Below are 27534 nucleotides of genomic sequence, written 5' to 3' on the forward strand. Positions count from 1 at the left end.
AAAAAGTTAAAAAAAAAGATATATGATGAAAAGTATGTGTCCTTTAGATCTTATTTTCCAACGCTTCACAGGCAGCATCGTTTCAACTTCTTCTGAGTCCCTCCAAAGACGTTCCATGCTTATGTCATCAAATATATTTATGTATTGTTTTAAAAACATAAATTATAGGGGCACCTGGGTGGCTCAGCTGGTTAAGCGTGACTGGTGGTTTCCGCTCAGGTCTCCGGGTTTCGTGCGTTTGAGCCCCGCATCGGGTTCTGCACTGGAAGTGGTGCGGAGTCTGCTTGGGATTCTCTCTGTCTCCCTCTCTGTCTCTGCTCCTCCCCCACTTGTGCTCTGTCTCTTCCAAAATAAACAAATAAACGTAAAAAAACCATAAATTACAGCATATTAACATTGACACTTTGACATTTTTTTTCATAGCACAAAGAGTGGCACATCAGTTCAGAAAGCTCTGCCTAATTCCTAAAACAATCAGACACATTCTATTCTATGGACTCCATTTATTTAAGTGCTCATCTACTAAAGAACATTCAGGTTGCTTATGGATATATATTTTTTTCATTCCAAATAATGCTTAAGTACTCTTGCATATACTTTCTGGTGCACACAGGGCCACTAAACCTGTAGGACATATTTTTTTTAATGTTTTTATTTTCGAGACACAGAGAGACAGAGCATGAGTGGGGGGGGGTGCGCAGAGAGAGGGAGACAGAATCTGAAGCAGGCTCCAGACTCTGAGCTGTCAGCACAGAGCCCGACGCGACGCGGGGCTTGAACTCTAGGACTGTGGGGACGCTTAACCGACTGAGCCACCCAGGCGCCTACTGTAGGACATATTTCTAGAATTGCTGAAGCAAAGGCTATATGCATTTAATCTGGAAGGCATTGCCTAATTTCCCTCCACGAAGTTGCACCAATGTACAGCAAACAGGAATGTCTGTGCGTGTCCTTAAAGGACTGTCCAGCCTACACCACCACAACGTCATCTCCAGCGAATCTTAACAACACTCCCAGAGGAGAAAACGCACGCATTATAATTACCACGTTTTGGAAATAGGAAACTGAGGCCCAGAGAAGTAACTGAGCGATAGGGCCTGAAATCGATCCTAAGTTTCTAGATCTCAGCCCGGAGGCCGAACTCGGAGGGACAGGGCGGCGTCCAACTCGCACTGCTTTTCACCAGTTCTGCTCAAGGCCGTCGCTCGCAAATCCCACGTCGACTCCCACCCGCATCGGGAGCCTCTCGGGAGCCGGGCCGGTCGCCCAGCCCAGACGCGAACCCTTGCCCGAAGCTCGCCTCCGCACAAGCAGCAGGTGCCTCCCGGCAACCCCCTTCCCAGCGTTCTCCCTCCACCCGGCCCCGGTCGGCCGGGGCCAGGGAGGCCCCTCGTCAGGACTACATTTCAAACGGCACAACTGAACGCGGCGAAGGGAGCGCGTCCCGGCCTCCGCCCCCTACACCCTAGACACCTCAGGGCCGCGGCTGCCAGGAGTAACTACCTTTCAGGTCTCCGCGGCCTCTCCTACGCCGGCAGCGCTCGGCCTGGGGGTAGTGGGGGAAACGACCCCGGAGGCGCGGAACCCACCGCGATGCTCGGGCGCCATCTCGCGTCCGTCCCTTTGGCCGCCGGGTGGCAGCCCGGAAACTACGATTCCCACCGTGCCTAGCGCGTCCGCGCAGGCGCGAAGAGCCTCTCTCGTTTCCATGGGAACCTCGCCCTCTAGGGTCCCAGGTGCTGGACTTCCGCGGGGCGCGTGGCTGTTGTTCCCCCTCAGGTGCCCTCGCGCTAGGCTGGGTCTGCGGACAGCCGAGGGGGCAGAATAGGGGGCTCGAGGGGAGGAGGCCAGGCGGCTCTGCCTCCCGGGACCGGCGCTGCCAAGTTCTCGGCGTCCGGCGGTCCGCGCGCTTCCTGGGCCTCGGAGTTTGAGGCGGAGGGGCCCGGGGAGGCCCGGGTCGGCGAGGCCAGCGTCCGTCCGGCTCTGACCCGCGCAGCCCGCCTCGCTCCGCGCCAGCGCCCGGTCCCCGGCCGAAAGCCTGCGCGCCGCAGACAGGTACTGCCGGGACGCGGGTCGGGCGCGGCCGCCCGCGGGATGGGTGGCGCCGCAGGTGAGCGTGGAGGGGCGCCGGCCGGGCAAGGCAGGGAGCGCCCCCGGGGTTGAGTCCGGCTCTGCCTCTCCTGGGTCCGGGACCCGGGGCTCACCAAACGTGGCTTCAGCTCCTCCTCCGTCAAGTGGGGCTTGGGCTGGAATTCTAGGGCACCTCGCGATCCCGTTGCAGAGCAGCCTCTGGCTCCGTGCCACGGGGGGGGGGAGGACGACAAGTCCCTTCATCTCTCTGAGCCCGTTTTCCTCTATTGCAAAGTGACGAGGTTGAAGCAGATGATCTTTACGGTCTCTTCTAGAGAATATGGGATCATTACCCCCACAGTGCGCCCCGCGTGCCAGACACGGGGAGCTGGATGGTTTTGAGCGACAATCTCAGCTCAGGATCTGGAGTCAGAGAAACTCGGGTGTGTGGTTTTGGACAAAGTTTTCACATCTCTTGAGCCTCGGTTTCATCAGTTGCAAAACCAGGGGTAATCATACTGTTACCTCAAGTGTTTGAAGGTTAAATGAGATAATGCGCGTAAGTTTTTAGCCCTAGGCCTGCACCTAGTAAGCGTTGTCCCAAGTCCCAGCCATCATTTCCCATACTTTAAAGAACATTCCGGGGTGCCTGGGCGGCTCAGTCGGTTGAACGTCCGACTTCGGCTCAGGTCATGACCTCTCGGTCTGTGAGTTTGAGCCCCCCTCCCTCCGTCGGGCTCTGTGCTGACAGCTCAGAGCCTGGAGCCTGCTTCAGATTCTGCGTCTCCCTCTCTCTCTGCCCATCCCCCGCTCATGCTCTGTCTCTCTCTCTCTCTCTGTCAAGAATAAATAAACATTAAAAAAAGAAGAAGAAGATTCCTTAGCTACCGTGAGACCTTTACCTAATTTTTGGAGTCATTTTTCTTGATGGGTAAATCCATTCTCCTAGGCAGGATGGTTTCATAGGCTGATTCCAATGGGGAAGCCTGAGTCTTCTTACCCAAGGCTGGATGCTCTCAACCTGTGTATCTCCTTCCTTCAGGAAAAGTCTGAGTTATATCATTACCACTTGGTAGGGAGGGAGCGTGCAAGGGCCAACACCACGCAGTGTTGAAAATACTTTTTCTTCCTTCTAATTCATAGAAGATGTGAGCACCAGGGTGCCTGGGTGGCTCAGTCAGCTAAGCATCTGACTTCGGCTCAGATCATGAGCTGGCAGTGGTTCATGGGTTCGAGCCCCACGAAGGGCTCTGTGCTGACACCTCGGAGCCTGGAGCCTGCTTCGGATTCTGGGTCTGCTTCTCTCTCTGCCTCTACCCCGCTCATGCTCTGTCTCCCTCAAAAATAAATAAACATTACCAAAAAAAAAAAGCAAGATGTGAGCATTTACATGCTATGATGCAGAAACCGCAGAATATTGAATTATAATATTTATATAACATTTACCTAAGACCAGAGGAATACACACACAATTACAAGGAATACATAAGAATCGTATACTACTTGCATTGAGTTCTAACTTTGTATTCATTGGGAAAATCCCAACAAGGAACTTTAAGTTAGTGATAAAATGTATTATTTATTAAATCTGGGAACTCCCAGTGGCTTCACAAACAAGTTTCCGTTCATCCAAAGAGCATCTGTGTGAGGAAGCCGCATTGTACGAATAGTTTTTGGCCACGTATTATGTACCTGACATTGTGTGGCGTGGTCTGAAGGATCCAGAGATGTGTGAGATGATCTTTGCCCTCAAGAAAACAGAGTCTGTAGAGGAGATCGACTATGCATACCGAACACGTAATACAAGAGGAACATGACACATCATGAGAGAGATACAGGTGTCTACCGTGAACACTCAGAGGCCGGAGACACCACTGCTAAGTGGCTGTGTCATGAGAGCAGCAAGGAGCAGACAGCACTTCAGCGGGGCCTTGAGGGATGTAGGCAATGTGGATGTGCCAGGGAGTGGGGAAAAGATACTGTGGGCACTCCCCACCCCCGGTAGCCCCGAGAATGGGGGAGAAATGTCTGGAGCCCCATCTAGATGTGAACTCTTGAGAGCAGGGAATGGATTTTGGTCAGTGTTTTACTCCCAGCATAGCACACACGTGTAGGAAATATTAGTGGAGGAACAGGGGCTCTGAGTCTTGGCGAGACAAGGTATTATCCTGAGACCCTGGTGTTAAGCTTACACGCTGTCTTACAGACACCCCGGGAAGGGAAGAACGTGATCGGCAGGCGTTTGGGGGGGCCATATCATTGGCATGTCTAGCACAGTGACTAGGAGTCAAGTGAATAGGGTCTGGTGGACGGGTAGGAGGGTTCGTGAGCCTCCTTCCCCAGAAGTGAGCCGAACTACCACCAGGGGAGGAAACTACAGCGCAGGATTGTGAAGCAGTCTTGAGGGCCAGTGATGGATACTTTGGTCTCGTGGCATTTGTGGCTGTTCTTGGCTCTCCTCTGTCTGCGGCCCACTCCTCCCCAGAGGATGTCTGTCCCATCTGTGACCCACCTGGGAGCGGAAACTGTGTCCCCCATGCCAACAGATTGCCAAGGCCTGTAGCCCCCCCGCAGAGGAAGGAAGTTGGCCTCGCTGGCGCCATCATCAGGCTGACTTCAAGGCCGTGCCCTTCTAGCCCTGAAGGGGACCACCTAGAACAGCTGTCCAAAGACCCGGGAAAGGGAGAACCACCTCAGCACTTGGGACAGAGGTGTCGCAAAGGACGACACCTTTTGAGGACGGCAAAGCAGAGAATATTGAGAGGAGAGTGGCTTGAGGACAGGGCAGACCCTCCCAGGTCCTGTTTAGGCTCCCCTCTGGGGTCCTTTTGTTGCTCACAAAGCGTGAAATCATCCTCGGATTGAAGAAACTGGGGGAGGGTTAAGTGGGTTCAACCAAAGAAGGGATGGGGCACGACTGATTGACTGTTTTGTCCCTAGATGGGGGATGGCGCCGGACTTCTGGAGGGACCCAGAACCGGCTGTGCTTTCATCTTCCCGGCAGCCTGCACGTCCACTCTGGAGTCCTGCTCTTCCAGTTTGCTCCCACTCCACTGGCTGCGGGTAAGTGCCCACTGGGCATCGGGATTCCCGAGTAGCCAAGTGCCACGCGAAGCTTTGGCAACTCCAGGCCTGGCGTTTGAGAGGAGGTCACCACAGCCGAGTGCCTGCCCCGGAGGCCTACGTCAGCCTGCTTCAGGGGCGTGCCGGTCCTTTACAATTCACAGCGGCCAGAAAGTCTTACATCATGACCTTGACTTTTCCACCTGAGAGATCTGAGTTTTGGGGTTGTAGACCAAAGAGCCAGACGGTGGCATGGAGACCGGCGATCTTTCCGCTCCCTCGGCTGTCACTGAAGGGGTGCCATCTGCCTACCGGCAGGGCCGTAGTCATAGGCTGACCTGAAAACAGAGCCGTACGCCCCTTCCTTCTCATTTCAGTCAGAATTTCCTACCCCTTTGCCTCAGTTTTCCAGCCTGGCCCAGCTGTTCTCAGACACATTTGGCCAGAGTCTCACTCCTATACCCGCGCTAGACTCTGACTTGTTCCCGTGGCGGCATGTCGCATCGGGGAGCCGGTGCCCCTTCTCCTGCTCTGCAGCTGCCTGGACCGCTGGCACACCAGAGGGGATTCTGGGTCTGGGTTGGAGAACTGAGAATACAAAGCTGTCCTCCCACTGGGCGGGGAGGCGAGTTGGCGGAGTTTGCCCGGTGAGCTTCCCCGGCCTGGGTACAGATGCCACACTCCACCCCACTGGCGCGACCCGCAGAAGCTCGGCGAGCCTCGGGGGTGAAGATGGAGAGGGAGGTGCGGCAGAAAGGGGCGGGTGGAAGAAGACCCGGATAAAAGCAAGGGCCACATGCTGGCCTCGCTCAAGTCAGACATAATCGTGGGGGAGAGCGACAGATTGGGTGAAGGAGGGTGCCCCTAAAGGCCGGGGAGACAGAGCTCATTATATGTACCCCGCCCCCCATAAGTTATGTGGCCCGGGAAGGCTTGGAACTTAGCAGAAGTGTCCAGAACAGCGGCTGCCTGTCTATCCCAGCAGTCCACACGGCTGTGCAGCTCGTTTCTTCACTTGGCGGGCCTCCGCCACGGCCTGTGGCATTAACTACATTCATTATGTCGTGCAACCCTCCTCACTAGCCATTTCCAGAACTTTTTCATTAAACATCCCATCCACCCTGGCAATCTCTATTCTACTTTCTATCTCCATACCTTTGCTCATCCACCTCATGCAAGTGGAATCATTCAATAGTCATTTTATGTGTGGCTTATGTCCCTTAGCCTAATATCTTCAAGATTCATCTATTTTTCTAGCATGGGTCAGAACGTCATTCCTTTTTAAGGCCGAATAACATCCCGCTGCCTGGATAGACGACATTTTGCTTCGGCTTTCACCTGTTGATGCACATAGGGGTTATTCCCATCTTCTGGCCACTCTGGATGATGCCGTGAACACGGCTGTACAAACATCTGTTTGAGTCCCTGCTTTGATTCTTTAGCGCGTACCTGGAATTAGGGTTGCTGGATCATATGGTAGAGTCTGTGTTCAACTTCCTGAGGAGTCGCCAAACTGTTTTCACAGCGGCCAAGAAACTTCACGATGACGCAGTATTATTATCTAGATTGCCTACCATAATTATATTTCCCCAAATAGCCCTAAAGTTTCCATTACAGCTTTAAAAAAAAAAAAAAAGTTTCAAGATCCAATCAGGGATCACAGGCTGCGTTTAGTTGTCATGTCTCTTGATTCTTCTTTGATCGAGAATAGTGTTCCTTCCTATTTGTTTTTCATGACACTGCCATTTTTGCAGAACCCAGCCCAGTTGTCTTATAGAATATCCTCCAATTTGAATTTGCTTGAATGTTTCCTTGCAGTTAGATTCAGATTAAACCTTTCTGCAAGAATATTGTATGAGCAGAAAGTTCTCTCTGTTTCATTACTTCAACCATTTAATGTTGCCCGATCTCATTATTGCTGATGTTGAATTTGGTTGCTGGTTAAGGGGTCATCTGCTAGATCTTTCCATTGTCCAGGAACCCTTTCGCTTTGTAGTCATGAGCTGTGTGGTAAGTTGAAGTTGCATGAATATCCTGTCCCCAACAATCTGTCAATCATTGGTTTTAGTATCAAGGAATGACCTTTGCCTAAATTATTATTTCATTGTGTTTTTTTTAAATTCTATCATTCCTTCTACATTTATTATGTGTTTTGTAGAATCTATTATTCTGAGGCACCTGGGCGGCTCAGTCAGTTAAGGATCCAGCTCTTGATTTCAGCTCTGGTCATGATCTAGTGATTCATGAGATCAAGCGACACGTTGAGATCTGCACTGACCGTGTGGAATTTGCTTGGGATTCTCTCTCTCTTCCTCTCTCTCTCTCTCTCTCTCTCTCTCTCTCTCTTTCTCTCTGCACTGTCCTTCTCAAAATGAATAAATAAACTTAAAGGAAAAAAAAGAAAAAAGTCAGCGGAAACATACTCATGAGATAATACCAATGTTGAAATTAGCATACAAGGACTGCAAAGTAGTTACTATAAATATGACTAAGGACTTGAAGGAAAATATAGTGGTCTTAATTGGGAGTCTTAACAGAGTAATTAAAACTGTAAAGAATTGGGGCACCTGCGTGGCTCAGTGGGTTAAGCGTCCAAGTTTGGCTCAGGTCATGATCTCACAGTCCTTGAGTTCAAGCCCCGCGTCAGGCTCTATGCTGACATGACAGCTCAGAGCCTGCTTCTTCAGAGATGTCTCCTTCTCTCTCTGATTCTCTCTCTCTCTCTCTCAAAATAAATAAACATTAAAAAAAAATACAACTGTAAAGAACCAAATAGATTGAAAAATCCATTGGAGTGGCTTACCAAAAGATTGAAGAAGGCTTGGAAGAAGAATAGGCTGTGAGTTTAAGGACAAGTCTGGAGAAATGATCTCATCTGAAAATCAGAAACAAAAGGACTGAATAGAAATTAACAATGCCCAAGCGATCTATAGGACCATCTCAAGCAGCCTAACGTATGTGTCTGGAGTTCCAGAAAGAGAGGAGAGACAGGACGGGACAGAAAAATATATGTATTTGAAGACATAATGGTAAGAAAAAAAAATGTGAAATTTGATGAGAAACATTCACTTACAGATTCAAGAAGCTTGGCAAGCCACAAACAGGATGAGCACAGGAAAATCACACCTGGAGTAAGCATGTCATAGTCCAAGTGCTGAAAACCAGAGGTAAAGAAAACATTTTGAAAGCAGGTAGGTTCCATATCGGGGAACAGTGATGTGGAAGAGTGGAGGACAGAGACAGTGAGCTCACACTCTGAAGTGCTGACAAAGAAGACAATCTAGAATTCTGTAGCCAATGAAAATATCTTGCAGTAGGAGAGACAGGTAAAGACATTTTATGAGAAATGATAGAGGATGGGGCTCCTGGGTGGCTCAGTCAGTTAAGCAGCCGACTCCTGATTTGGGCTCAGGTCGTGATCTCGTGGTTTGTGAGTTCAAATTCTGCACTGGGCTCTGTGCTGGCGGCGTGGAGCCTGCTTGGGATTCTCTCTCCCTCTCTTTCTGCCCCTTCCCCACTCTCTCCCTCTCTCAAAATAAGTAAATAAATAAACATGTACATACATACACACATACATAAAACTTAAAAAGAGCGACAGAGAAGAGACTTTGCTGCCGGCGGGCCTGCGCTCCGAGAAATGCTAAAGGGCGTTCTTCAGTCTGAAAGGAAATTTGGGAACTTGGATCCATAGGAAGGAATGAAGCACCACAGACATGGTAAAAGTTGGGTAAATTTAAAAGCGTTACTTTTTTGTTTTCTCAATTTCCACAAAAGACAAGTATCTATTTACAGCAAAAGTAATATTATCATAAGATACAGTTTATGACATATGGAGGAATAAAATATAATAGTAGAAATAATGGGAGAGCAAATAAACTTATATTGTTGTAAGGCTCTAATATCTGTGAAATGTGAAGTTCAATTAGATTGTGATCAACTAGTGATGTGTACTATAATTTCTTTTTTTTTTTATATGTTTATTTTTGAGAGAGAGAGAGCGAGTGAGCGAGCACAAGCTGGGGAGGGACAGAGAGAGAAGGAGACACAGAATCCAAAGCAGGCTCCAGGCTCTGAGTTGTCAGCACAGAGCCCGACGCAGGGCTCAAACTCACGAACTGTGAGATCATGACCTGAGCTGAAGTTGGATGCTCAACCTACTGAGCCACCCAGGTGCCCCTACATACTATAATTTATAAGGCAACCGTTAAAAAATAATAAAAAGAGATCTAGCTAAAAAGCAAAAAAGGAAGTAAAATATAATATTAATGATATTTAAATCCTGACTATTGAATTATAATATGTAAATATGGTATTAATTATATTCAGTTCCTCAGAAGAAGGCAGGAAAAGATGAACTGAGGAATTAAAGGACACATAGAAAAAAAGTAGTAAGGTGACAGACCTTGCTCTGTTTCTCCAAATTCATATGATGAAATCCTCACTTCCAGCACCTCAGAATGCGACTGTATTTGGAGTTAGAGCCCCTGCGGAGATCCTCAGTTAAAATGAGGTCATTCGGCTGGACCCGAGTCCAATATGACTGGTGTCCTTACAAGAAGAGATTGGGATACAGACACATACGGAAGGAAAAGAACGTGAAGACGCAGGGAGAAGCCAGCCGTCGACAAGACAAGGAGAGAGGCCTGGAGTAGATCTTTCTCTCACAGCCCTCAGAAGGAACCAGTTCTGTCAACACCTTGATCTCAGACTTCTAGCTTCCAAAACTGTGAGAAAAGAAATCTCTGTTGTTGAAGCCACCCAATCTGTGGTACTTTGTTATGGTGGCCCCAGCAGACTAAACCCAGACTAACACAGACTAAACATAGACCTAAAGCCAACTGTATGAATAAGTCCAGTAAATGTAAATATTCCAGTTAAAACACAGAGCTTGTCAAGACCCCGCCATATAATATGTAAAAGAGAGAGAATTTTTCTACAGACACTGAAAGTAAAAGGATGAAAACAGATATGCTAGGCCCTTAGAAAGCACAAGAAGCTGCTACAGCTACATTCGCATCAGGCCAGGTTAACGTCCAGACAAGGAGAATTAAAGAGAGGCATTTCGTAATCCGGAAAGGACCCACTGAACAGGAAGCTATCACCCTAAACGTATATGCGCCTAATAGCAGAGCTACAAAAAAAACTGAAGTAAAAACTGAGAGAACTAAGGGGGAAAAAAGGCAAATGCGTAATCACAGAGATTGGAAAACTCTTCGTTGGTAATTGATAAGTGACTAACTGGACAAAAAAAGCAATAGGGTATAGAAAGTCTGAGCAGGACGACCAACTTGACAGAGCCGACATTGTATGTATCTGCGGGAACTCTATCCCGTAATATTGCAGAACCGCAGTGTTTGGAAGCACACATAGAGCGCTCCCTGAAATAGATCGTATCCTCGGCACGAGACAAACTGCGAAAGATTAAAACCTCACAGAATATGCTCTCTTAAATCAGAAAGAAATGATAATATATCTGGGAAACCCCAAATGTTTACAAATTAAGGAATATATTTCTAGGGGTGCCTGGTTGGCTCAGTTGGTGGGACCTGCAACTCTTGTTCTCTGGGTCATGAGTTCAGGCCCCACCTTGTGTAGAGATTACTTAAAAATAAAATCTTAAAACAACGCAAAACATATATATGTATATATATGACTAATGAGTCAAGGAAGAAAACACAATGAAGGCAAAGTATCTCAAACTGAACAAAACAAAAGCACAGCGTATCAGAATTTGTGTAGCTGGAAGAAGTGCTTTAGAGGGAAATTGAGAACTTTAAATCGGAAAAAAAGAAAGCTTTAAAATCAGTATTCTAGGGGCGTCTGGGTGGCGCAGTCGGTTAAGCTTCCGACTTCAGCCGGGTCACGATCTCGCGGCCCGTGAGTTCGAGCCCCGCGTCGGGCTCTGGGCTGATGGCTCAGAGCCTGGAGCCTGTTTCCGATGCTGTGTCTCCCTCTCTCTCTGCCCCTCCCCCGTCCATGCTCTGTCTCTCTCTGTCCCCAAAATAAATAAATGTTGAAAAAAAAAATAAAAAAAAATCAGTATTCTATGATTCTACCCTAAGAAGCTGGAAGAAGTTTGGCAGGTTTTCCAAAAAGTTAAATATTTTTACCACATGACCCAGCAATTCTACTCCTAAATATATACCCAAGAGAACTGAAAACATATATTTACACAAAAACCAGTATACAAATGTTTATAGATGCATCAGTCCTATAGTCAAAAAGTCGAAACAAAGAGCAAAATAAAATAAGCCAAAAAAAAAAAAAAAAAGAAAGAACAAGTTAAATCCCAAAAAATGAGTAATGAGAGCAGGAATTAGTGAAATAGAAATACATAAAGAGCAGAGAAAGCAGAACTAAAAGTTGGTTCTTTGAAAAAAAATCAGTGAAATGGATAAACTGCTAGCAAGATGGATTAAGAAAAAAAAGAGGGAAAATGCAATTTACCAATTATCAAGAACAAAAGGGTGAAAGAGAGCAAAGGAGAGTAAGGAAACTTTCAGGCTGATCGAATATTCTAGATCTCAATTGGGTTGATGGTTACCCCAGTGTATACATTTACCAAAACTATATGCTTAAAATCTGTAGATAAATTATATTTCAATAAAGTGAAAAAAATTTATGAATTCTAGGGGCGCCTGGCTGGCTCAGGAGGTAGAGGTCCCAATTCTTGATCTCGGAGTCATGATTTTAAGCCCCACATTGGGTGTAGAGCTTACTTAACAGCAACAACAACAACAACAAAATTCTGCATACTGTTACCTCCAATTCAGATCTGACATTTCTGGATTTTTCCTCACCTTCCTTCATTCCATATTTTATCTCCCTTTTTTCACAGTGTAATCTCTGATTTCCAACATCTATATATTTATTCATTTTTTTGTATCTTTCATACAAAAACAACAACAGTTTTAGAATTCCTACGCTGATATTATCAACAACAAACCAATTAAGTAAAGCTCAAGTGTTGTTTTTTTTTTTTTTTTTGTAGTCCTTAGGAAGTCCATGAACTGTATTGAACATTTATTTGAATTCTTGTGTTATTTTTTCTGTACAATTATGTTACCATTCGTTTCTGGTTTACTCCTCCTGTGTTTCTTTTTTCAGATATATATCTTATTTTCTTATTTTCCCTTCTTTCTTACACAAAGGTAGCATACTACATATTTGGCAATCTATCATGGAAATCACTCTGTATCAGCTAATGAAAATCTTTTTTTTTTTTTAATAGCTACACAGTATTGCACTGATGGGTTTATTTAATCAGCTTCCATGGAACTTAGGTGCTTTCCAACATTCTGCCATTATAAATAATGCCACAGTGAATAAGCTTGTGCATACGTTGCTATAGGTCTGTGGAAGTGAATCTTCGGGAGAAATTCCTAGAAATAGCATTTCTGGGTCAGAGGGTAAATGCCATTCTGTCTTATGAGCACTACCAAATTCCTCTCTCTGGGAGGCCGGGCCAGTTTTATGCTCTTACAAGTTTCCCCTCAGCTTGCCAACTGAGATATACTGTCCAAGTTTTTTAGTTTTTGCCAATCTTATTTAAAGGTGGGAATCTTAGGGGCGCCTGGGTGGCGCAGTCGGTTAAGCGTCCGACTTCAGCCAGGTCACGATCTCGCGGTCTGGGAGTTCGAGCCCCGCGTCGGGCTCTGGGCTGATGGCTCAGAGCCTGGAGCCTGTTTCCGATTCTGTGTCTCCCTCTCTCTCTGCCCCTCCCCCATTCATGCTCTGTCTCTCTCTGTCCCCAAAATAAATAAACATTGAAAAAAAAAAATTAAAAAAAAAAAAAATAAAGGTGGGAATCTTGGGATGCCTGGGTGGCTCAGTAGTAGATTAAGCGTCTGACTTTGGCTCAAGTCATGATTTCGCAGTCCGTGGGTTCGAGCCCCACATCCGGCTCTGCGCTTACAGTGTGGAGCCTGCTTGGGATTCTCTGTCTCCCTCTTTATCTGCCTCTCCCCTGCTAGCTCTTTCTCTCTCTCTCTCTCGAAAAAAAAAAAAAAAAAAAAGTGGGCATCTTGTCGTATATTTAAGGGTAGAATAGAAACTCTTTAAGGCTCGGAACCCAAGGTGCGGACTTCACATACTGCTCACACTAACAGGTGCCCCTGCCCTGTACTTGTTAAGTGAGTAAAGGAAAAAACTGGTCGGACCTCTCCCGGACTCATCATGTTGGGACTGTTGTGAAACCGGTCACCATGACAGTTGACTCTTGTCCCAGTGTGGGCAGTGCCAGACGCCTGGCTGGGAGCCAGTGAAAAAGAAGAGGCGACGGGTCTCCCCCCCTGCCAACACTCCCCCTCCCCCCCGGAACAGGTAGAAGACCCTTCTGTCCCCATGGAACGTAGTGAGAGTACAGCTTTACGAGTCCAGAGATATCCACAGAGCCATTGCAATGCATGACACAATGCCCCCTTTACCCTAGTAGAATTGTCTCTAGTATTTTTGTTTAATGTTTGTTTAATGTTTAATGTCTCCTCTTATCATTGAGGAGGGGGAGGGGGAGAGAGGGAGGGAGACGCAGAATCCAAATCAGGCTCCAGGCTCTGAGCTGTCAGCACAGAGCCCGATGCGGGGCTCAAATCCGCGATTGGAACCGTGAGATCATGACCTGAGCTGAAGTTGGATGCTTAACTGACTGAGCCACCCAGGCGCCCCTCTAGTATTTAAATTTTTAAAAAAAATTTTTTTTTTTTAACGTTTATTTATTTTTGAGACAGAGAGAGAGCATGAACGGGGGAGGGGCAGAGAGAGGGAGACACAGAATCCGAAACAGGCTCCAGGCTCCGAGCGGTCAGCACAGAGCCGGACGCGGGGCTTGAACCCACAGACTGTGAGATCATGACCTGAGCCGAAGCCGGCCGCTCAACCGACTAAGCCACCCAGGCGCCCCTAAACTATTTGTTAAATATGTCGGCACGAACATGGTAAGACTTTTTTTTCCTTCTTTTTTTTTTTAAGTGTATTTATTTGAGAGAAAGAGTACAAGTGGGAAAGGGGCAGAGAGAGGGAGAGACAGAATCCCAAGCAGTCTCCGCACTATCAGTGCAGAGCCCAATGCGGGGCTTGAACTCACAAACTATCAGATCTGAGCCAAGATCAAGAATTGGGTGCTCAACCAACTGAGCCACCCAGGCGCCCCGAGATTTTTTTCTTATTGATTGATTAAATAGGTAATACAGCCGCATAGTTCAAAATTCAAAAGTACTGTCAATGAAGATTTCCCTTCATTCCCTATTTCCAACCCACCAAATTACCTTCCTCTCAAAGGTAACCAATGGCATCAGTTTCCTAGGTGTCCTTTCAGAGATATTTATGCACAATACAAGTGAATACACACATCTTTACCCAAATAGTAGCCTGTTCTGTAAATCCTTTTTTTTCCCCACTTCACTTTCTTCACGTATATTTTATTTTTTTTTAAATTGATTTGAATCCTCAGCAGCTTTTTTAAGTTTACTTATTTTTGAGACAGAGAGAGACAGAGCATGAACGGGGGAGGGGCAGAGAGAGAGGGAGACACAGAATCCGAAGCAGGCTCCAGGCTCTGAGCCGTCAGCCCAGAGCCCGACGCGGGGCTCGAACTCACAGAGCCTGAGATCGTGACCTGAGCTGAAGTCGGACGCTTAACCGACTGAGCCACCCAGGTGCCCCTCTTCACATGTATTTTAGATTTCATTCTATTCTACACCAAAACATGCAGAGCTTGCTTGAACTTTTTCACAGTACAGTGTCGTTCGTATACTGTAACTTACTTTACCGGTACCTTAGTTATAGACATTTAGGCTGTTTATAGTCTTTGCTGTTACAAATGGTAAGATAAGAAATAACCTTATGTATGTTCTTGTAGACATACAAGTGTGTCGGTAGGATACATTTCTAGATGTGGACCAAAAGGGATATGTGCATTTGTAATTTTGACAAATAGTGCCCATGTGACGTCCTTGGAGCTGTACCAGTTTACATCCCAGCAGGGTGGGACTGTGGGGGAGGATCCTGGGCTGTCATCCCCCTGAGAGCATGTGGGCGGCGGGGGGCGGGGGGGGGGCGTAGCCAGATGGCCCTTTGCACTCTGTGTGGGATGATCATCTCTGCCCTGCACCTAAGCGGACCTCGGATGAGCGCTCTGTGGGCAGGCCCAGTGGAGGCACAGGCTTCGAAACGGGAAGTGAAACAGAGCCCGCTTTGACAGCTTCTGAAGTTTGACAGCTTTGACGCCCTCCGTGCTGAACAGGCTCTAGAAAAAGACGGCTCCTGCCATCAAGGCCACACAACCCCCAGGAGAAGCGACTTAGACAGGGACCCCAGACTTCATTCGTCCGGCACATGCACAATCCTCACAGGCTGGACAGGACCAACAGCCCAAACAGGAGGCATGAGTGCCTACTACGTAGCCAACCCTGGGCTAGACACACAGCACCAGGATGAGGCAGTCTCTAGCGGAGGCAGTGAGATGTATTGTAGCAATGAGACGTGCCCTCATAAAATATAAACACAGAAATCCTTAACTCTTCTTGGGGAAGGCTGCCCCGAGAAACGGCATGTGGTCAAGGGCGGGACTTGCAGGTCTGGAAGCCAGCAGAACCTCTCCGCGAGGTGGAGGCATCTGCCCCAAAGGAGGTTTCTGGGAAATGCCTTTTCCTTCAAGAGACTAAGGACCACAGCAGAGCTCAGGAAGGACCCGGGACCCTGTCCACCTTCCGTCCTCCCGGCTCGTTCTGAAATACTTAGCTACGGGGCCGTCTTCGGGAAGTCCGCGTGCACTCCTGTCCTGTGGCCCTATTCGCATTAGCTCCAGGCCCCCCTCTCCCACCAGGAAGCCCTCGGAGCTGGGGCACCGGAGCTCCAACCGTCCGCATCTGCCATGACCGGCACGAGGTTGTTTTCTAGTGTAGCACTCGGCTGAACGAACTATGGAGAACACAAGCCGTCATGCTGAGGATCCCGTAAGTCCTGGAGGTGGAGCTGACCCCAAACCACGTCAAGCTGCCACTGCTGTGGCCTCATTCCACCTCTAGGCCCTTTCGGAGACATGTTCCTTTCCCTGATTTACTTGGGTTTCTTGGCAAATTAGCTCCTTAAGCCTGACGTTACCGGTGCGTTTGTCTGAGTTTGAGGGTGGAAAAATGCCGCCACACCTGAGTCACTAGAGAATGAATCAGTGTGGCCTTCATCGGTGGGTGTGGCACTGGTAGTCACTGTGGCAGCTGGGGACGGCAGAATGGGGACAGAGGGACATAGGAAATGTGAGGGCAGAGGGTGGGCCGTCCTCCTCTTTCCATCTCCTCCTCGTGATCTCTCCCTTGACGTCTGGCAGCATGACACCAGCCGTTTGCGAAGTTCTCGGGAACCTCCCGGGACACTGCTCTGCCTTGGCTCTCCTGCCACTCGGCCACTCTCCCTTCTCCTTTGCTGGTCTTCCACCTTCTAGAGAGGATTTCCCGAGCGCCGTCTTTGGTCTTGTCGTCACGCCACCTCCCTGTCTCTCTTCACCCCCTGAGAACCCCTCCACGCGCACGGGCTCAACTGTCGCTTCTGTGCAGGCGGTCCCCCCTGCCCTGGAGGCCACCTCTCCCTGACCTCGTCACTGGACTTGACCTCTACGTTGCCGCTGCCTACTGGATGTTTCCTTTTGGGAGTCCTGTCATCGTCTTAAACTGAACAGGCATGAAATCGAGCTTGCTCCTCCTCCCAGATTCCAGTCTCCTGCCCATGGCACCAGCCTTCTCTCACGCACCCGTGCTCAAATCCTGAGTCATCTTCGACGCCTCCCCCCCACTCCTCCCTTCCCAAACGCAGGCCTTGCCACCTGCCTTTGCAACATCTCTCGTTGCTCCCTGTCCTTTGCATTCTGACTGCTAACCCAGCATCTCAGCACCCATGTCCTGAATATTTAATAGCTTCTGCTCTGGTCTCCCTGCCTGCACTTTCTTCCCTGCAAGTCTTTCTTCCTACCTGGCCAGACAGATTCTCCGGAATGATTATTTTTATCCTATGTCTCTCTTGCTCAACAACCTTCAGGCGCTGTCTTCACTGTGGATAAGTGCAGATTCCTTCACCTCAGGCTCCAGGCCCCATGTTTGGCCCCAGCCCTCCTTGCTGGCTTTATCCCACATGACGTGAGTGCAGGCATCAGATTCCGTTCCCGACACTTAGGTGCTGTGTGACCCTTGGGCAAGTACTTAACCTCACTGTGCCTGAATCTCTTCCTCAAAGTCTCTTTATAAAGATTTTAGCATCTGAGAGGATAAACAGCACTTAGAACAGTCTGGATATGGAGTAGGCACTGAAATGCTAGCTGTTTAGTGCACCGATTCTCATTAAGCTAGTGCTGCGATCTGCACGCCCTCCCCTGGGCGCGCACGTCCGCCTCTCCTCGTTACCTTTGCTCTCAGCCCAGTCCCTCAATCTAGAATGCTCTTCTCTGCCCATCTCCTCTTACTCACCCTTCATGGGCCCCTGACCTCCCATTCTGCTTCCGATAAACGTTTCTTTGCCACTTCCTGCAGGGCTGCTCCGCCTGGTTGGGTGGTGCTGGGCGTGTCGAGCCAGCCGCAGGCCACTCTCGGCACATCTTCCTGGAGGGGTCGTTTTACTTGACAAGTGAGTTCACCCATTTTTAATGCTGCAGCAGCTACCTCAGTAATATCATGGAGTAGAATGCAAGACTGGCAGAAGATTTTGAAGAAAAAAGATGCAACTAGTAAGGATGTTCAGGGGCGCCTGGGTGACTCAGTCAGTTAAGCGTCCGACTTCGGCTCAGGTCATGATCTCACGGTCCGTGAGTTCGAGCCCCGCGTCGGGCTCTGGGCTGACCGCTCGGAGCCTGGAGCCTGTTTCAGATTCTGTGTCTTCCTCTCTCTCTGCCCCTCCCCCATTCACGCTCTGTGTCTCTCTGTTTCAAAAATAAATAAACGTTAAAAAAAATTTTTTTTAAATAAAATAAACAAACAAACAAACATTTTTTAAAAAGAATATTCAGAGTGGAGGTGTCTCAGGCCACCCCCAGCTGCGGTAGGGGGTCTTCATTCATTCCGCAGCGGAAGGGGTGAGGTGCTAAAGTAAGGCAGGGATAGCCAACGTAGCGGGAGGTGGCTGTCTCTGTGCTCAGGGTCCCCACAATGAGGGTCCTTTTAAGTGCAGGGCTCTCTCCTTCCTGAAGACTCAGTATCTATACCACTCCCAATTGCCCCAAAGTAGCCTGTATATTGTTTTCTTAACTTTCCACATGGGTAGATCTCATCTCTCCAACAGCGCCCTCAGCACCCAGGGCGCAGGCCCAGCCGGGTGCAGGTGTTGGGTAACGCACTGCGGAAGGCAGCCCCAGGTGTGAGTCCTGCCCCGGGGTTTACTGATGGAGAAAGTTGCTTTTCTTTCCAGCCTCCTTATCTGTCAACTGTGGCTAATACTTACCTAATGAGAGTGTTTTGAGTCACTCCAGTCAACTAGATAAGGAATGTGCAGCTTTCAGCTCAGCAGATGGCACGCAGGGCACTTAGTAAACATCAGACCCCTCCGAGCTACGTGAGGCTCTCAGCAAACATTGGATTCTCGAATGTTCCCACTGATAACTATACCTTCCCACCTGCATCTACACCCACATCCTTGGCCTCCCTTCCTGTCACGCTGGATGCTCCTACCTGAGGCCAGCCTCTCCCTGGGTACTAGTCCTGGCCCTTGTCACTTTCACAAAGGCCTCATATGACTGCTGTCTCTGTCTCCTGCGGCATCAGTACCCTCCCTGTTTGCTCACTGTCTTCCCTGGGCGATCATGCTGTGGTGTCACTCTCTCTAAAGCAAAAGACAAAACGACACATCAAAACCCCTCCTTTGATCCCACGTCCCTCTGGTCACCGCTGTATTCCTCTGCTCCCTTTCCAGCAAAACTCCCTGAAAGAGTTGGCACGCTCCCCTTTCCACTTCGGCCACTCGCTCTGAGCCCCCTGCAGCACACTCTTACCTGGCAGTCACGGAAACTTCTTGTCTCTGGTGACCTCTGCATGGCCAAGTCCAGCGTTCGGCCCTCAGGCTTCATTGTACCAGCCTCTCCAAAGCACCTGAGACCCTGAAATGCCTTCTGTCCAGGCCCCCCGGGCCTGCAACTCCTGATTTTCCTCCGGCCCTGCCGCCCACAGTCTCCTTCCTCGCCTCTAAGCATAGAAGTCCCAGGCCTGTCCTTGGACCACTTCTTGTCTCTGTCTTCAGTCACCGAGGTAACTTTATCCACGCTCGGGGCTTTAAATGCCACCTAAGAAACGTCCTCATTTACATCTCCCATCCAGAGCTCCCCGGAATTCCAGGCTGGCGTATCCACCGCCTACTCCCCCGCTCCGCTGGGGTGTCACCCACTTCAGGCGCGGACTCTTGGTTCCCCAGCACCCCCCACCCCCACCCCTCACACAGCCTTCCCCATCTCAGTCATGGGAACTCTGGCCTTCCAGACGCTCAGGCCGAGGCCTTTGGAGTTCTTCGCTCCTCTCTCTCTCAAGCCCACAACCGACTGATCTCCCCACCCTGGTCCAAATCGCCGTCACCTCTCTCGAGGCCGACCCCAAAAGCCTGAGCAGGTTTGCTGCCTCTTTTTCCCCCAACCCCACAATCTGTTCTCCACCAACCGCCAGAGTAATGTTTTCAACACATAAGCTTGATCGTGTCATTTATTGGCTCAAAACCCACCACTGTCTTCCTATCTCACTCAGAATAAAATCCAGATTCCTTGTCTAGGCCTGAGAGGCCCTGCGGGACCGGCCTGCCACCTCTCTGGCCTCATTTCCCCTCCAACTCCCCTGGCACTGCCCTCGCTCCCTCTGCCCTGGCTGCGCCGGCCTCCGTGCTGCTCCAGGACCAGGCTGCGAACTCTCCTGCCTTGGGGACTGTGCTTGCTGCTCCTCCGGTCCCAAGTACCACAGAGGTGCAAGGCTCTTTCCTGTACTTCGCTCAGGTCTGCTCAAATGCCGCCCTGTCAGCGAACTTCCCTGATCAACCTCTCCAAGCACCCCTGGCATTCTTTGACCTCTAACCCTGATGTGGCCTGCCACCGACCGCCACGTGGCATAATATTTGCCTGTGGGCCTTCCTTCATCTCTCACCACCGACAACACCCAAGAGGACCTCTAGAGCCCGGCGTACGGAGGATGCTCAGCAAATGGGCAGGGGCACGGGTATGGATGGGTATGGATGGGAAGAGCCCGATGCACGTGGCCTCTCATCTCTGTGCCACCACGGACCTGCTGGCACTGCTGAGCAACTCCGCAGAGCCCTTCTGGGCTTCGGGCTCCTTCTCCGCAAAACGTACCCTGATGGCCCTTTAGGAACTTTAGAGATTGTTCATTTAAAGAGCTTGAGGCGTGGGCAGCGCCCAGTACAGTGGGGGCTGAGGGGGCCACTTGGCTGCTCTGTAGGCCTGTCCCCAAGGAGTTATAGTCGTGCGGTCTCTGTCCGCTCAGGATGGAGTGAAGGTAAACACAGTATGAGGAGTACTGACTCCATGCCATCCCAGGGTCCCCTAAGCGTTGTTTCTGCTCCACTCAGTTCCCCATCAAAGCCCATCAGATGATGCCCATCTCCAAGCAGGACCTGCAGGCTGGACTTCCCCAAGTATACTTTGGATCCAGGCGGCCCCAGTGTGGGGAAGCAGAGGTGCTTGCTAAGAATGCGTAGGTCTGGGCTTTATGATGCGTGGGCCTATGGAGTCCCCTCTGACAAAGGACCCATTTTTGTGAGGTGGGCTACACTGGACGGGCCGGATGGCAGGTCAGGTAGGTCTTCTCTGGCGGCTCTTTGAAGGTGACCAAGGAGTAGTTTCCCTGTACACCACCAGGGGGCGCCAGAGGTTGCTCAGCTCTAATGAGGACTTGTCCCACCATCTATTAAGGCGTCTTTCTTCCATCTCAGATCTAGGATGGGACAACAGAGAGAAAGCACGGTGCCGGCCCTTTCCCACCTATCAACTTGCTGATTGCTGCCAGCCCAAACAGGGCCACATTGAGGCACTGGAGGTCAAGCTTCCAGACTCTGTTCTTTATTGATAAGCATTAATGAACCCCCTGCCAGTTCTGCCCTCAGATTCCCAGCCTGAAGTGGGGAGTGTGTCTTTGCCTCTTAGACACCTGCCTGAGTCTGCCTTTGTCCAAGGCTGTGCCCCTCAGCCACGCTCTTCCCCAGACCACAGCATTTAGGTCAGGGAGGTGTGTAGCAGGCATCTGAAGGGTCATGGTCAGGTCCTGGTCCTCAGAGACCACGCTCCATGTAGGAAGTGCAAACTTCAGCTGTGCTGGCTCCCAGAGGGGGCTCCAGGAGCCTGCTGGTTAGATGGAAGGCTGAGCCTCAGAGACCTCCAGATTCAGCCTCTTTCCTCTTCACACTCTTCACAGCCAAACACTCTCATGGCAGAACTGAGCCAAGGGGGCAGCAAACTGGCTCCCGCTTGTGTCCTGAGGTCCTGGGATCGCAGGCAGGAGGCCTTGGGCGGTGCCTCAAAGGGGATAGACATGCCAGAGGCTGTGCAAGGGGAGGGGGAGGGAAAAATCAGAGCGAGTCAGTTAAGTCCTTGATCTGATTTCACCAGCCCCAATTCTTGGCCATGGCCTATAGTCCTTGGCCAACCCCTCTGTACTAAATAGAGAGTCCCTTGGGCCCTGGGTGCACTCTTCCCCCACCATTAGCTCAGAGCTAAGAAGTATTAAAGCCATCTTCTGCCTTCCTGAGCCAGGCACCCTGTAGAGCCTTCTCGCCCGTTCAGCAAAGCCCAAGAGCCTTCACCCATTTCTTCCTCAGGTCAGGGCAGCCCCCACCTGGGGCCAGCAGGCTGCTGGTGCCTGACGAAAACCCTGGCCCCCCTGAAAGCCCTCCCTGGCCTGTCTCTGACCTGTACTGGAAGCGGGGATCTCCAGGGTGGGTCTGCAGCACCTGGCGCACTTCGGCGGGGGGCTCCAAGCCCATCTGCTCGGCCCGATGCCAGCGCTGCAGCCGCGTGATCCCTGCCAGGGTGGGAAGAAGACACTGAGTCCAGGCTAGAGAATGTGTGTGGAGGGGTGTGTTGGGACCTCCACACCCCCCAGTCTCAGCAGACCCAGGCAGGGGCTTGGCTTGCTTCAGGGACGTGTGGATGACAGGACTGTCTCCAGGATGTGCTCCTGGGGCCTGAGGGGGTTCTCACCTGTGCAGGGCCCATATTGCCAGGCCAGATCAAACTGCCTCAGCAGCTCCAGCTCTGCTTCATCCACGCTCAGAGGCTGGGGCTCTTCCCCTGCAATGACATGCTGCTTCTCAGGCCTGCCCGGGGCCTATGCCCTGCAAGGCCAGCCCCCTGCTGCTCGCTTCACAGCTGTCCCACTGCTCCCCGGCCCTCGCCACCCCTTGGCCTCCGCCGGCCGTTGCCAGGCCTGGACTAGGAAGTAGAGGACATACTTCACTTCCCCTGCCATTGCCCGCGTCCACCCACGTCCTCTCATGCCCCTCGGTGGTGTCCACTGCTCCCGTCCCCCAATCTTTAGAGACCTAGCTCTGGCGCCAGCTCCCCCTTGCTGTGCCCAGCGGGGCCCTCCCTCCTCTTCACTACAGGGTAGGAGTCAGTGATGAGCCGCTTCCGGCCCATGGCGGCCACCCAGGCAGGCAAAGAAGGAGGCGACTGCGAGGAAGGAGACAGGCCAGCGGGCACGAGAGAGACAGCTGCTGAGAGAGAGAGAGAGAGTGAGAGAGGGCTGAGGCCAGAGAGCGAGCCTGGGGCCAGCGACAGGCAGACACGGTGACCCAGACTAGCCGAGAGGAAGTCCGCTGGTTCCAGGGAATGACGCCTGTCCCCCACCCCCACAAGCACGCAAACATTAAAGACCTAAGCCAATGGCTGGCCACCGCTGCGGGGCGGGGCCCGGCTTCAGCCAATGGCAGGCGGCGCAGGCAGAGGGGGCGGGGCAGCTGCTGCAGCTGTGTTCTGGGGGAGAAGGGGCGAGGCTGGGGTGGGAGACCTGTCAAGATGCCCCAGACGGCACCACCTCCTCCTGCCCCCCCTCCGCCCCATTGGTCTGCAGTGGGTCTCGGGGGACTTAATAGAGCGTTATCCTTAGCCTCTCACTTCCCGTTTGCCCTTCCTAGGCAAATGTTCTTTTCAGCCTCACTAATCCCCGTGGCCGGTTGGTAACTCCCCAGAGTCCAGCTGGAGCCTCCGCTCCCACCCCTTGTCCGGCAGAGCTCAGTGGGGGCAGGTCTGGAGGTCCGATGAGAGTTTGGGCTAATCCAGCCCCCTCCCTGCTCCCATCCCACCCCCACTGGCCCCAGGAGACCTGGCTGGAAAAGCCCATGGGTTCCAAAGCTCCTTTCTCACAGTCTGTGCCCAAAGACCCTGCCCACTCTTAGTCCAGGCAAGCGTTGGCCTTGTCAACTCTCCCGGAGTCCTGCAGCCTGCCCCATGCCCACCCTACCAGTCAGGAAGATTCCACACTGAGCAGGAGGCCAGAGTGTATTGGTATCCCTAGTTTTTCATCAGTAAAACCTGCCATCTCACTAATATGACAGTATGAGCAGAAAATACCCACACTAAACCAAACACTTATATGGCGCTTACAGTATGCCAAGTACTGTTCTCAGCATTTCCCCACATATTCGCTCAACTAAAATAGATGTAAAATGATTCTTTTTTTTTTTTAAGATTTTATTTTTTTAAGTAATATCTACCCCCAGCATGGGGCTTGAACTCATGACTCTGAGATCAAGAGTCACATGCCCCACTGACTGAGCCAGCCAGGCGCCCCATAAAATGGTTCTTGAAAGTAGGAAGTGCTGATAGTCACAGCATTGTGGGGCCCCAGTTAAACCACAGGCCGTGCCCTCCCCACCCCTCCCCTCCCAGGAGCTCAGAGGCTAATAGCGGAGGCAAACAGGACGCACAAGTTGTCAGTGCGGGGATAAAGTTCCTAACAAGGATAGGGGAGAGGGTGGGTCAGAGATGAGTTGGACCACAGGGCTGCCTTAGCACTGGAAGACCTCCTGGAGGAGGCAGGCTGCTGTAAACAGTGTCTCTCAATTCTCCGCCCATGACCTTTGTCCCTTGGGCTCCTGTCATCGCTGAGTCACCCCTACACCCTCCTCCCCCTCACCAACTTCCTGGCAGCAGGCAACGGCGCTGGTCAGCGGGAGTCTGGGAATCGGCACAGGGACCAGCCCAGCTCTAACTGCCCTCTAGAGATCCATCTAGTTCCTCCTTCCAGGAGAGCCGGGCCTGCTCAGAGGCTTCTGCCTGCCCCCTCTTCCACTGCTCTGGGGTGCGGGTGCGCTGCGTTAGGAGTGAGGTGGGCACAAGAGAGGAAAATGGTCTGCAGAGTGGACCGCCAAAGGGGAGGAGCAGGGACAGGACATGTCTTCAGGGGCCTCCTCCTGCCTGGCTCTCCCCATCCACTTCCTTGAGGAGGGCCGAGTGGGAGTCAGAGCTCGCGAATGCACTGCACGGAGCTGGAGGGCCCTTCCCTGCTTTATTTTCTGGGCTGGGCCTGGCCTAATCCCCCATCTGCCTCGTGGACTAAGTGGGGCCCACACTGAGGGAGACAGGGGCCCTGCTGCACTGGGGAGGGGAGCAGGGAGGCCCTCTCCACCAGGCCCGGGAAGGGCTGAGGTGCGGAGTCCAGTCAGGCACTGAGCACGCCACGGAGGGATCGTGCCCAGGCTCGGTGGGACTGACCACTCTCTCCCCAGGGGGCGTCCCAGAGGTGTGCGGCACCTCACTCCTGAGTCCACAGAGCCCCGAGGGAGTAGGAAGCCATGGGCGGGGCAGACCCCTCCCCATTCCTAGTCCTTCCCACCCCTGAAAGCTGATAGCCGTGGGGCCCTGCCACCGCCCAGGGAGCGTAAAATGAGGTGTGCCGCTGGGAGGCCACAGTGGCTCCTACTGCCGCCCGAGCCCATTTCCCCCTCTCCTCTGGCACCCTGGCCTGCTCTGAGGGCACTGTCTGGGCCGTCCCCGCCAGCCACCCCCGCCTCTGCCTGGCCCGGGCCCTGCTAGCCTCTCTCACCCAGCCCGGCCTGTAGCTTTCCCCCATCAAGGCAATCGGCTCAAGTGCAGGCACCCCAGGACTGTTTCTCTGGCCTGGAGTCAAGGGAACTCTCCGCAGGCGGCATCGCCCTCCTGTCCTAGTCATGCAGTAGTGGGACCGAGCTCCAAGGCTCAAAGGAGCTGCCACCCAGGAGCTTTGGAGCCATCCCTGTCCAACTGGCATCCTTCTGTAACTCGGCCTACCCACCCAACAGGTCTTGTCCTTCTTCCTTCCCTTCCTGTCTGCCCCCATCTCCTTTCTTCCTGGAACCCCTGTCCCTACTCAAGCAGCCTCCCAGCCTATCCCCCAAACTGCTGTCGTGGGGCCTATCACAATTTGGGCTTCAGGCTAGAGGGCCAGGCCAGAGGTCTGAGTTAGGAGCTGAGTTCTCCCTCCTTCAGGGACTTTCCTGAGACCCAGGAGCCTGTTTCCGGGTCAGCTCTGACCCCCAGAGGATGGTTATGGGACTGGCAGGAGTGGCCGATGCATCTCAGCCTGGGAACACTCAAGGGCCTTGCTTGAGGCCAAGACCAAAGTCTTGGGGGAACCCAAGGGAAAAGGAGAGCGAAGACCGGAACAGGAGCCCAGCACCTTCCTGAAGGCTGAGGCCCACTGCCTACTGCTCCGAGGGGAAGGGGACTAGGCCTGGCTTAGCTCAGACAATGTGGCAGGGTGGGGGGGGCCTCAGCACTGCACAGGTGCCCTAGGAGCCCCTTCTCCCTCCCCTAGCTCACAGTGGGGCTCGTCGTGGAGAGAGTCAGCTAGAGCCAGGAAGGTTGGGGCAGGTATAGAGAAGCAGCTGCCTGGGGCCCAGCAGACTGTGGGTGTAGCCTGCTCTCCTTCCCTCTCCCCAGCATCCCCTTCCTCAGGCCCTCAGGCCCTGCCACCCACCGGGAGCTAGAGATTCTGGGCAGCCAGACTCGTATCCCTGCCCCCCCCACCCACATGCCCACACACCATGGGCTCCATTCCCCACCCTGTGGACCAGAATTCTTTCAGGCAACTCCTCCTAGTCCATCCCAGACACCCCACCTCTCCCAGCTCCAGGTTCTCTGGCCTTGTGGGCTTTGGGGGGCAGGAGCCTGGTGGAAGGCAAAGGTCCCCCTCCATCTGGGTTTTTCTGCCACTGGCTGGCTTTTCTGCCATGTCCCAACCATCCCCTCGGAGCCTTCTCCCATTACTGCCCCTGTCACCTTGGCCAGCTGGCCCTGGAGAAATTCTGGGAACAGTTGAAAAGGGATCCTTCTGGCCATTTCTCACCTTGGCCACCAGGTGTCAGACTTTGTCTAGCTGGGAGGAAGGTCCTAGTCCGTTTCCACCCAGTTGGCCAGGCCTTAGAGGTCAGGGCAAGTTGGGGAGGGGCCTAGAGGTGACCTCTGCACTAGGGAGGCTGGAAGACCCTGAAGGTTGAGAGGAAGGGCTGGAACTCTGGTTCTAAAGCTCACAGCTACTTCCTCATTGTCCCCACCCCCACCCCACTGACAAGGGCTTTGTCTACTGCTGGGAACTGGGGGACCAGGCTGAGTCAGGGAGCTCAAGAACTGAAGGGACAAAGGCAGGGACAGTTGTGGCTCCAGAGAAGACGGGGGAGCTGAGAGGGAACCACCCATCAGAGCACTCAGTCAGGGGCCCGGATCACTGGCCCTTACCCTCTAGGTTAAGGGGAACAAGGGCCTCCCTTGGCCCTTCCCCATTCGGGGTGGCTGTGGCGAGTGGGCGAATGTGTGCGCGCGTCTGTAAGACGAGCACTTGAATGAGTCTCTTCACATACTGCGAGGGCCCTGAGTCCTGGATGTTGGGTCAGTCTTTGCAAAGGCAGGAAGCTGGCAAGGCGTCACCGGCCTTTGGCCACCCTCCACCTCCTCCACACCCACTCCCACCCCTGCCCCCGAAGTGGCCTCTCCCGAGGGACCGTTCGCCAACTCGTGCCCATCCTCGCACACACGGGTGCGTTTCCAGATACCCAAGAGGATGCCGAGCTTCCTGATCCGCTCTGTGCTGTCTGGATGGAGAGGATGGGGAGGAGAGCTTCTCTCCTTCCCTCCTACTCTCCCTAGCCTTCCTGGGACAGAAGGACTTCCAGAGATAATGTCCTCCTTCCCATGGCACCGCAGGCCCCAGGCAGTCCAGGTTTTTAAGCTGACCTCTGCGTACCTGGGCCCCTGACGCTAAGGCCACACTTAAGAAGGCGGAACCTGAGTAACCGACACAGACTCACCACCGGTCCCGGAGCAGTGGTGGGTGGAGAACCAACAACGGACTCATAGAAGAGCCTGATGACTTGTCATTTACCCAGGGCCACCTGCTCACGGTCCGAAGCTCCAAAACCCAAAGGACGGGCTCCTACCCCGACACCATCAGTCACCATCAG

At 52.0% G+C, this 27534-nt stretch overlaps 1 protein-coding gene and 1 long non-coding RNA gene across 2 annotated transcripts; one reads left to right on the forward strand and one right to left on the reverse strand.

The window, feature by feature from the left end:
• The first annotated feature begins 1694 nt into the window (after positions 1-1694).
• On the forward strand, positions 1695-16232 carry LOC122484049. Its single transcript, XR_006297528.1, has 4 exons — positions 1695-2055; positions 2406-2629; positions 5011-5133; positions 15956-16232. It is a non-coding gene; the product is annotated as an uncharacterized LOC122484049 (long non-coding RNA).
• A 4906-nt stretch (positions 16233-21138) lies between these two features.
• POLD4 (DNA polymerase delta 4, accessory subunit) lies at positions 21139-22953 on the reverse strand. The gene is made up of 4 exons (XM_043581772.1): positions 22639-22953; positions 22298-22387; positions 22007-22118; positions 21139-21639 (listed from the first exon to the last, which is right to left on the reverse strand). Exons 1-4 carry the CDS (start codon positions 22733-22735, stop codon positions 21615-21617), a joined length of 324 nt encoding a protein of 107 aa, XP_043437707.1. The 5' UTR covers positions 22736-22953; the 3' UTR covers positions 21139-21614.
• Between the last annotated feature and the right edge of the window lie 4581 nt (positions 22954-27534).

This window comes from Prionailurus bengalensis, chromosome D1, assembly GCF_016509475.1.
Source record: "Prionailurus bengalensis isolate Pbe53 chromosome D1, Fcat_Pben_1.1_paternal_pri, whole genome shotgun sequence".
In the NCBI taxonomy this organism is placed as follows: Eukaryota; Metazoa; Chordata; class Mammalia; order Carnivora; family Felidae; genus Prionailurus; species Prionailurus bengalensis.